At 40.0% G+C, this 11,919-nt stretch overlaps 1 protein-coding gene across 2 annotated transcripts in view; it reads right to left on the reverse strand.

The window, feature by feature from the left end:
* LOC134211472 (uncharacterized) overlaps nt 1–1,181 on the reverse strand; it is a 107,275-nt gene extending 106,094 nt beyond the window's left edge. For both annotated transcript variants that reach the window (XM_062688354.1, XM_062688353.1), the window contains exon 1: nt 110–1,181. In XM_062688354.1, coding sequence (XP_062544338.1) covers nt 110–126 — 17 coding nt within the window. In that variant the 5' untranslated portion in view covers nt 127–1,181. The remainder of the gene's footprint in view (nt 1–109) is intronic.
* Between the last annotated feature and the right edge of the window lie 10,738 nt (nt 1,182–11,919).

The raw sequence follows: 11,919 nt of genomic DNA on the forward strand, positions 1-11,919 counted from the left end.
TTATATAACTCTATACTGTGACTATGCCATCTACTGTTGCTAATCTCGTTTGTTTAAAATAAAATGTTTGTCTTTGAAAGATGTCAAACTTAGTGAAAAATAGACTTACCTATTTGTTGCTTTCATTGCGGCACAACCGATAATACGTTCCGAGGTTTTCTGCTTTTGTACCTTTTAACACAGCTAACCTCGATAACGTTTTTGTTCGCACTTCACTTCACGCCAAGAATGTCGTTGCTTTTCCACCTCCGCGCAAGAAAATAAACCACCGCGACAGATCACTTTACACTTTAACCATCCATCAAAACCAACCGAGGAAAGAGTCCATCGCGCGCGCGCAAAATGTGTGACAGCCTACAATTCCTTCACACCGTGACGGATCTATTGCTCTGGATTGATGTTTTCTTTCACCGCCAACCGACGAGAATTGCCGATTTACGTTTTTGTGTTTTTGTCGCTTTCACAGCCCTTCTACGGGTTCTCGTTCTGAGGCACAATTCACATCCGAACTGTAGTTTCCTCGCAGCTTTCTGTTCAATTAAGCCACAATTTCCTACAATTTAAGCTAAACCGCTCGTGACATTGTCAGACGCACATTACTCAACAGTTGCAGACTCGCGGTGTTCTGTTATGTGTTTAGCCGTGCGCTCGTAGGTTCCCTATTTGGCACCCTTGATCTTGATGGTTTCCAATTTTTTGAATCGAGTAACAGGTGTTTAAGTACACTTTTTTGAATCACAGTTAGGACCGTTGCTCTTGATTTTTGTCACTTTGATTTTTTGTGCGGTATTTCTTTGCATAATTTTTCATGTTCGCATGTCCGTCATCCAAACTATGTAGGTAGAAGTTGCGCCTAGCGGCTAGCAATTAAAGTAAAACCTTAATTTATTCACTATTTGCGCGATGTTATATTTCACTAACTCGCCGAACGCGAATATTCCGCTGCTGGGGCCGTTCGTTACACAACGACCTCCAACGAAGAAGTCTCCCCACAGTCTTCGATCCACAGCTGATGCAAACACCTTTATTCGGCAGTTTCGATTTCCAGTCCCGCTACTGGACGGCACAACTCACTTATTAATGGTGTCCACCCAAGCGGATATTTTCCAAAGTCGCCGCTTCGACGAAAATCGCGCGAAAAGTATAAGGCCGAAGGTGGCAAAGGAAAAATCACTTCCACACTCGGCGCTAGATGAACACGGACTGTTACGAACGACGAGGCTCCTGGGTTGAAGAAGACCCCCACAGCAAAGCTAGAAAAGTAGCGATCAGAACGAATTCGCGATCTGGTTCCAAATGGGGAGGAAAGCTCACCTTGATTAGGGGTATGCGATGCTTCAATTTAATGATTCGAAGCGAAGTTTTGCGCAATTCCAATGGAGAATTCAAAACCTCTAGTATTACATCAGGAAATAACTAATACATTTTTTTTCAGAGAAAATGATGCAAACAGAGGCAAATTTCTGACAATGACAAAGAAACAAATAATACACAAAGCTATTAGTGTGGAGTTCTTTTAAGCAATTAGATTGTAATATGGAGTGATAGAATGCAGAGTTTCAGAACCCCCCATTGTAAATATAGGTAGGTAACTGCCATAATTTATGTGAGATAAATATTCTGCTTGGTTTCGACACTAAAGCTAAAGACATGCTGTATACCCTTATCATTTGAAGCTTTCGGAGTGGCGCTGTAAAACTTGAAAATTGAAAATCCCAAGAGAATGAGAGAGATCCCAATTCGAAGTGAAACCATGGGAAAATCCTCTCTGACTGGCAGTTAATGCAGTGCCGGGCTGTATGTCTCAAGTGTTAAACACGCATGTAGAGCATATGTAAATACACGTGCTTATTTGCACGTGGAAAAATCGAATTCGATGGAATGTTTTGTTAGACTTGATTTCGCATTGGGCTGGTAATGCTCAATCATGCTTTGCTGGCGATTAATTGAATTGGTGAAAGAACTAACAAACTTGTCTGGCGAGTGTTTTGTCTTGTCGGAAAAGATCATTGGTTAATGAGTTTGCGGTTTTTCTGATATTCGACGTCAAAGCACTTGATGATCATTGAAGTTTATTGATTAACACGATGCTTTCTATGGATTGCCAGACTACTCTGAGTGAGTATGTCTGGGAATTAAAGATAAATTTAGATACCGTAGGCGATGGTGACAATGGGGTGGGAATGGGTTGTCGCTCTCACCGACAGCCTGGGGACTGTCCACAAACCACGTAGACCGAAATTTCACTTTTTCAAATCCCCCGTCCCCTTTAGTAGAATTTCGTAGACTTTTCCAAAAACCCCTCCCTCCCCCCCATGATGTCTACGTAGACTTTACAAAATTTTACAAACATCATATGTGATTGGAAAAATATGGAAATCAACCACGTTTTAAGCAATTCAGCTATTCAATTTCATTTCCATGTAAACATTGCAACAAAATTTGAATTTCAAACTTAACAAAATCACACTGAACAGAATCCAACAAAACAAAAATCAAATTGTATCCTCTGTCCATAACTCCTGAAATCAAATCTCAAAGCCAATTAATTTAATTACTGTTGAATTCAATTCCTCCTAGAAGTGTGCACCACCATCGCCGACATTTCGGCATCTGTCATCTGTTGAAATTTCGAAAATGTCAAGTCTACATTCCATTCCAATAAGTTTTGCGTGGAAATTTCGTAAAATTTCCCAATTGATAACCTTGAAATACTCCAAAGATCTCTCCGTGATAATTCCGATGCTTTTCTTGAAAATTCCATGCAATATCCCGCTGAATAATCATCTGTTGAAATCCCATGATTTTTCTTCTAAATTCCAAAAGTTTCCACGTTAAAAAACCGAGTAATTTTCCGTGAAAATTTAAAATTGTTTCCCGAGGTAACTTTTAGTTACGGACGTTCCGAAATATTTCCCGTGGAAATTTAGAATGGTTTCCTACGATATTTTTTAATTTCTCTTGCAAATTTGGAGCAATTTCTTGAGGAAATTTAAATAAATTTTATGGGCATTCCAAAAAATATTTTCTGAATAGTTTTCGGTGGAAATTATGGAGAATTTTCAGTTGTTTTTTTGTGAACTTCTCGTTTTTTAACAAAAATTGCAAATATTTTTTTTGTGGAAACTCAAACTGTTTTTGGTGGGAAATTAAAAATAATTTCTAGTGGAAGTTTTCAATAATTTATTTAGAAGTTCCGAAAATTTTCCATCGATAATTCCAAAGAATTTTCATTAGAACTGCCGATAAGAATTACGAAGTAGAATTTTCCACGGGCATTTCGAAAAAGAATTCATCGCGAAAATTCTGAAGAATTTCCGAAATTAGAAATTTCGGAGAATTCCCTTTACAAGTTCCAAAGAATATATTTTGGGCATTACAAAGACTTTTTCTTGGATATTCCAAAATGCTTCCTTTGTAAATTAAAAAAATCCGTTGAAGTACGACATAATTTCCATAGTTTGCAAAGAAGTTCCTGCCGAAAATCAAAAGAAATTCTAGTTGAATATGCAGTAAAATCCAAGTGAAGATTTTGAAAAAAAAAAAATAGAAAGTTTTTATAGAATACTTTGGAGAATTTTCCGGCTCAACACAGAAGAATTTCCTTGTGAAATCCATGACAGTTTTAAGCCGTAGCTCAGACTTTTACTTTAGTGAAATTCATAATTTTTTTAAGGAGAAATGCAAGAGATTATTTCGGTAAAGTGCAAAAAAAACATCCTAAAAAAATAAAAAAAAAGTGAACTTCGCACGAAGCTGCTGTATAAATCGCTTTTAAAAAACATTAAATTAAAAAGTCTACGTAGACTTTTGGTATACCCCTCCGTCCCCCTTCGTAGACTATCGTAGACTTTTTCGAAACTCCTCCCCCCCCCCCCCAGAGTCTACGTGGTTTATGGACAGCCCCCTGGAGGTCGGACAACAAAATCGCTCAAGAAGGTCTTTTATAATTTTTGTCATTAGATGCTTTCAATCTGGGATGGACTCTCAATGCTACACATCAAATTAAATATATACTATCGTCATCCAACAAGTAAATTTTTCAACTAGAAAAAACAATCAACGTAGGCTCCACCTAGAATAACATAATTTAGTGTTGCGTGTTGTTGTTATTTTGCCATCAAAAATTCTGCTTGCCGAGAGTTTTGTTTTCGGCTCACACTGAGAGCTAGATTTCGGCTCGGCTTGACATACACATTTTTCGTATCTGCTTTTCCCTCCCAGCTTTTAATCTATTCTAAAAGAATTCAAAGTAGTTGAAATGGTGACCCATTCTCACCCCAGTTGACCCATTATCAACCCCGATGAACGTACTCAATATTAATGTCCGGAAAGCGTGCACCAAAAAACAAATCATACAATACTGTATAAAATCTTAGTATATACATATTCTTCAAGGTTTATTTACAACAATATAAGCTTTTTATGCAGATCATGCATCATACTAATTCATAGTTGTAACAACAAGATCGGGTATACAAACCCGCCGGGAGCTTTGGTTAGCATACTGACAGAGTAGGGGGATTCGCTTTTGCAAACATGGAGCATCTGTTTCTCATGTTAGGAGCGTCTCACAATAGAGTACTAACATTGTGCTTAACCTTCCTAATGCATTAGAAAAAAGTTACACATTGTGCATTGGGGTCCATTTGGACCCAAGATTTCATCTCGATCACAAAAACTCAAATTTCATCCGATTTTCGATCTTTAGGCACCAAACGAAAGCTGTAGGTTCCAATAACAAGCCCACGGGGTGATTCATTCAAATTGACTACTCTAGTCCCCGGGGAACCTGTGCTAAAGAGGTACTGTTTGAGCTTCTCAATTTAGCACCAAATTATCGAGTTTCGTGTTATGAAACATAAAATTGCTTGCAAATATGTGCTCTGATGATCCCAACTGTATTTGCTATATTGTATATGCCATTTCTGGGCAAATTTATCCCTCGAGCGGTCATCGGAAAGCCCTCTGGAAGATCCGGAACTTCCGTAAAATTGGCCAATTCTAAAAGTTCATCCCAGAGCTCCGCGATTTTTTGATAACCATTCATTCTGGCAAATTGTGGGGGCTATCAATAGTTAAAGCCTTCTGTGACCTACGAATGTCCCAGAAACGGTCCTCCGGAAGATCCGGAACATCCGTAAAACGGCCAATTCCAAAAGTTTATCCTAGAGCTCCGCGATTTTTTCGTAATGATTCATTCTGGCAAATTGTGGGTGCAATCAATAGTTAAAGCCCTCTGTGACCTACAAATGTCCCAGAAACGGTCCTCCGGAAGATCCGGAACATCCGTAAAACGGCCAATTCCAAAAGTGTATCCTTATTTTTTCGTTATGATTCATTCTGGCAAATTGTGGGTGCAATCAATAGGTAAAGTCTTCTGTGACCTCCAAATGTCCCAGAAACGGTCCTCCGGAAGATCCGGGACATCCGTAAAAGTGGCCAATTCTAAAAGTTCATCCCAGAGCTTCGCGATTTTTTGATAACCATTCATTCTGGCAGATTGTGGGGGCAATCAATAGTTGAAGCCTTCTGTTACCTCCAAATGCCCCAGAAATGGTGCTCCGGAAGATCCGGAATATCCGTTAAATGGTCAATTCCAAAAGCTCATCCCAGAGCTTCGCAACTTGACAACCATTCATTCTGGCAAATTGTGGGTGCAACAAACAGTTAAAGTTTTCTGTGAACCCAAAATGTCCCAGAAACGGTCCTTCGGAAGAACCGGAACATCCGTAAAATGGCCAAATCTAAAAGTTAATCCCAGAACTTTGTGATTTTTTTGGAACATCCGTAAAAAGGGTCAATTCCAAAAGATAATCCCAGAGATTCGCATTATTTCGTAATCATCCATCCTGACGAATAATGGATGCAATCAGTAGTGAAAGTTTTCAGTAATCTCAAAAAGCTCCCGAAACGGTCATCCGAAAGTTCCGGACCATACGTAAAAGTGGCCAATTTTAAAAATACATCTCAGAGCTTCGCAATTCATTCATAACCGAATCGAATCAATTGTGCAAGTCTTCGGCGACCCGGAAATGCTCCCGAAAGGAGCAGATACCACAAAGTCATTACAGAGCATTGCTATTTTATTCGTAACCATTCATACGGGCAAACTGTGTACGCAATAAATTGTTGAAGTCTTCTGAGATGACCACAAACGGCCCTTCGGGAAATCCGAAACATTCGTAAAAGTGGCCAATTCCAAAAGTTCATCTCAAAACAAATTCTCGAAACTGTTTATATCATCAAATGGATTATGCAATCAATAGTGAAAGTCTATTGTGGCCCGAAATGACCACAATACGGTCCTCAAGAAGCCCGAAACATCCGTAAAATAGGTTAATCCTAAAATTTGATCCCAGGCTTAAGCACTTTTGTTAGCATTCACGTAGTAATGGTGAATTATATGTGGTATAATTAATGAAAGTCCTCTGTGACCTACCAAAAGTTAATCACATTCGATTTTTTCGACATTAACATTCACGTTGTTAACGGCTCCGGTTCTCCGGGAAATTTGGGACATCCGCTAAAATTATGATCCCCGGGGAGACTTGATCACCCCCTGTTTTATCGAGAACTAAAGTAGTTTAGTATTTTTAAGTATAGATCCTCTAGACAAATAACCTTTATGTGGTGAGTTGTTTTCACAGCACAAAGTTATAAATATGCTTAATGATCTGTACTGATGACAATGTCAACATTCCATCAAAGTTTTAGAATATTTGGATTTGAAGTTATTGCCTTAATATGACGACACTTGATCCCCCATTAGTTTATTTATTTTATTTCGGCAACCAACGCAAACTAGCACATATTCATAGACCTGTGCAGGAGTTCACCAAATTCACTCACCCGATGAATTTTGGCATTTGAGCGGGTCGTCTTCTCGAACAAAAGTTCATTTTGCGTTCATTATGCGACCCGATCAAACGTCATAATTTCTTGGGGGAGTTCATTTTGCGTTAGTCTATATACATGTTTGTTTTTGTAATGCTATAGTATGATTAATTTTTTTTTTTAGTAAAGTGATGTATAGTTTTGATTTTTAATTTATATTGCTGAATTTGTTATGTTTGTTCTTTGAAAATATTGTCTGTTGTTATGCCGAGACATTGTTAAGTCAATAGTTTCGCAGTGTTGATTGTAAGCGTAATATGATGGTCCTGGCTGTTTCAAAGTGTTACGTAATAAGCTTTCATCGCACTGCCGAAACCGTAGTTTTTGATTATAGTATCGCAGGAACAACTTTACAACGTGTGGATCATGTTAAAGATCTAGGCGTCGTGTTGGATAACAGGCTAACTTTCAGACGCCATTTTTAACAACGATCGACAAAGCGAATCGCCAGCTTGGTTTTATTTTTAAAATCTCAAATGATTTCCGCGATCCTTTATGCTACAAAGCCTTATACTGCTCATTGGTACACTCTCAACTCGAATTTGCTTCTGCTGTCTGGAATCCATATCAAGCTGTTTGGACTGCTCGGTTCGAAGCTGTGCAACGCAAGTTCGTACGATATGCCCTGCGCCATCTCCCATGGACGGACCCGCTGAATTTACCACCGTATGCTGATCGCTGTAGTCTGCTGGGGCTAGATGCTCTTGATAAGCGGAGAAACGTGGCGCAAGCCGTTTTCATCGCCAAACTTCTGTTATCCGAGTACGACGTGCCAGATTTGTTGGGAAAAATTCCATTGTATGCACCCTCACGATCCCTTCGACCTCGAGATTTGCTCTTTGAAGAAAGGCATAACACTAATTATGCTGCTAATAGCTGCTTTGTCGCTATGATCCGCCATTTCAACGAGGTGTCGGACCTATTCGATTTCAACATCAGTTTATCCGCGTTTCGTCAACGGCTAAACAGATTTTTTATCAACTGACCTTTAGTTTTAAGTTTTCATGTAGACGACACAGTCAGATGAAATAAGCAAAATAAATAAATAAATAAATAAATAAACAGCCATCTTTCGGTTGAGAGGCCCAAATTCGGCGTAATTTGTTCGGCAGTGGTTGGTTAAAAATAATGTTTTATGTCGAAGTAGCCGAGAAGGTATGTAAAAATTAAATTTCAATGATTCTTAGAGAGTCTGTGTGGAAATCGCGTATGTTTATTTATTCTTGGTTGTGATACATCGGAAATCAGAGAATGGGATCAAGTCAACCCAGTCTCCCCTAGTTGGAATGTGCACAAAACCGTCTTCCGGGAGATCAGGAATATCAGTGAAAATGGTTAATTCTAATAATTCATCCCACAGCTTAGCTTAGCGTGGGCGTGTTATTGGAACCTACAGCTTTCGTTTGGTGCCTAAAGATCGAAAATCGGTTGAAATTTGAGTTTTTGTGATCGAGATGAAATCTTGGGTCCAAATGGACCCCAATGCACAATGTTTCACTTTTTTTGTGGCGCCTCTCCTAGATGTCGCTGGAAGCTGATTTTCTCAGGGAATCCTTATTTCCAAAAGTTAGGAAAAGTCAGAATTTTTCAGATTTTTATCTCGTTGCGTTACAAAGTTACAGCGGTGTTTTTGGTGTGCTTGGGTCGAAATGGACCCCAATGCACTAGGAAGGTTAAGAGGTTGCAATCTCGTCACTGACAAGATGTAGCATTGATCATGAATCATAATTCACTTAGGAACCATAATTTGACTGAAAGTCCCTCGCTGGCGCCAAAATGATGCTCGAGACGTAAAAACCATTTTAAACATTATTGACATACAAAAGTAAACCAATAATAAAGCACTCTTGGTAACCCAAGGAATTAAGAAGGTGTTTTGCATGTTCAGCATTTGCCTTCAATAACTGTTTCATTCCAGGTCACACACGAATTCCCTAGAGTCTACACGCGTAACCAAGGCCTTGGAGTCCACAACTAAAGGGCTGATATCTCTTTTGACGTGAACTACGTCTAAGGGGAAGACTCGGATACAGGATGTAAAATGAAAATTTTCAAAATTGGGGACCGCCACGAAATCATGTAAGATTTGTAACATTAAAGACTTATATATCAATCGATTCGCAAACTCTCCACCAATTTGCCACCAAAACTATTGAAAATTTAAGGTAATTTGTAATTGCCTACTTTTAAGGTAAACAGTGTAGTGGGGTCCCTACTCCCTCACAGAGTGGGAGATGCTACAGAAGCTGGGTAGTAGTGTCGGGTCGTTGGGATAGTGCGTTCGCTGCTAATAGAGCGGAATAATTGGTTCAGGGTACTATATTTTTGGTTTTACGTAGTTTACGTCGAGCGGTCGTGTCTTATATACAACCCCGGTCGTGTCTTGTATACATTTTTTTTTTAAATGCGTCATGCCCTTTCTAATCCGTGAAATTAAATAGGATACACATTCAACAGCTTTTTCACCCGCTCATCCGCCATCTGCACCCCACCATAGATGGCAAGCAGCACTTTCCTTTCGAAAACTCAAAGTGCGTGTTGGTCCTTTACGGGCATCGTCCAGGTCTCTTGTCCGTAGAGGACTAGCGGTCTAATGAGCCTTTTATAGATATATCTATAGTCAGTTTGGCATGGTGAACTATATTCGATAAGAACATCTTGCGGAGTCCAAAGTATGTATAGTTTCTTGCCACGAAGCGTTTCTGGATTTCTCTGCTGGTATCATTTTCGGCAGTCAACAGTGAGCCCAAGTACACGAAATGTTCAACCACCTCGTTTTTTTGTCGCCTAATTCGTTGCCGATTGTATCGAGTCGAATTATCTACTATGTTGTTTATAGTGATTGCATTTATGGATGGCTTATTGGGCCTGCGCAAACCTGCTGTCTCGTCGGAGAGCCATCTTGTCATGTCTGTTTAGTGTCCCAGCTCACACCAGGACTTGGGCTTGTGCGCTTTGAACGGCACACGGTCGCATAGGAGGCGGTGCCTGCTTGCGGATATATACAGCTTTACAGGACATAGTCTCTGCTGTCCCCCAATTTTGTTCTATGGATCACAAAAATCATGGACCGTTAAACAAAAGATTAAAAACCCTTCGGTTTCGCGAGAAAACCTTAGGGCCCAAACTACAGTGAATTTCTGAATTAAATGGAACAATTGCTGAACGCTCATCCAATGCAATTCTATAAACCACCCTCAGCAAAACAGGGGTGGCATTGCGCACCTCGACTCGACAAACTATGCAAACTGTCATACGAAATAGCTGTCGAAAGAAGATGCGCAATGAGGCCCCAGCATCGTGGAATTTTTGAATCATCTTGTATGCAACAATTAATGAAGATAATATTAATGATTACATATTTTTTGTCAAGTCATGACATGAGTTATTCTACCATGTCCAGCAATCCATTCAACTCAATATTTCAAGCTTTGAATAGAACTAATACTGATCTTAGAAAATCAAATTCCTAGGAAATAATTTGTTCAAACTAAACTACAATAAGGCTTTATTACTTTTTACACCAAATTTCGTGTACCATCGCATCGCAAAATTGATCAGTGTCAGATATTGTTTAACGCAGTAACTAGGTAATGTAAATATAAATAGTTATGAATAAACTTCTTTTTCTCAAATAGGCTATTACAGTACTGACCATAGAATGTTTGGTGCGGTTTCGCGGAACCTCGGCCAATTGAGCAACATTTTAACACAACAATTGTTAACGAAGGATAATTCTTATATAGGGTAACCGGCGATAATGTTGGCTCATCACGCAAATCAATCAATATTTCAGCGATAATACGTCGATTTGTAGGGAGATATTAACCAATGCTTCTTTCAAAAGAATAGAAAATGTTACTCTGCCAACACTGTAGCCAATTTTCTTCATTGAAGAACAACACATGGAAAGGAAGAAATGGTTTATCCAGGTAAAATTTCACATATCACTGTTTAATGTGTTCACATCACATGACAATAGAATCCAATAAACAAAGCATTTGCATTTCAGACCGCATCGTGCTGTGCGGTTCTTTTCTCTCTTTGCGGGAGGAAGTTTTTAATACTACCCGAAGCTATTTTAATATCAACAGTGCTTCTCAGCGCTATTTGTTTCTACTGATGTCGTTACAATCTTTCCTTGGACTCGTTTGCGGAAGTAAAAATCCGACAAGCAGTGGTAATCTTGCAGGGACACCGTTCTGGAAAAAAAACTATAAGAAGGTCACGTCTCCACGCTCAGCAATGAGCATTAATAAAATCAAGATGATCGAATCACCTTGCCCGCTGTGCACCTCGCCTTCTTGTGCCCGTCGGATCGTTGTCGAGAACCATTTTCACCGGGTTACTGTCCGTAATTCTGGCTACGTGCCCGGCCCACCGCAGTCGTCCGATTTTCGCGGTGTGAACCATGGATGGTTCTCCCAACAGCTGATGCAAATCGTGGTTCATTCGCCTCCTCCACGTACCGTCCGCCATCTGCACCCTACCATAGATGGTACGGAGCACTTTCCTTTCGAAAACTCCTAGTGCGCGTTGGTCCTCCACGTTGGTCCAGGTCTCGTGTCCATAGAGGACTACCGGTCTAATGAGCGTTTTGTAGATTGTCAGTGTGGTACGGCGGCGAATTCTATTCGATCGGAGCGTCTTGCGGAGTCCAAAGTACGTACGATTTCCAGCCACTATGCGTCTCCGACTTTCTCTGCTGATATCATTTTCGGCAGTCACCAGTGAGCCCAAGTACACAAATTCTTCTACCACCTCGATTTCGTCACCACCGATGCAAACTCGCAGTGGGTGGCTCACATTGTCTTCTCTTGAACCTCTTCCTATCATGTACTTCGTTTTCGACGTGTTGATGACTAGTCCGATCCGCTTGGCTTCCCTCTTCAGTCTGATGTAGGCTTCCTCCATCTTCTCAAAGTTACGTGCCATAATATCTATGTCGTCGGCGAAGCCAAATAGCTGGACGGACTCTGTACCACTCGTGTTAATCCCTGCTCTTCGTATTATCCCTTTCAA

Source organism: Armigeres subalbatus, chromosome 2 (genome assembly GCF_024139115.2).
Source record: "Armigeres subalbatus isolate Guangzhou_Male chromosome 2, GZ_Asu_2, whole genome shotgun sequence".
In the NCBI taxonomy this organism is placed as follows: domain Eukaryota; kingdom Metazoa; phylum Arthropoda; class Insecta; order Diptera; family Culicidae; genus Armigeres; species Armigeres subalbatus.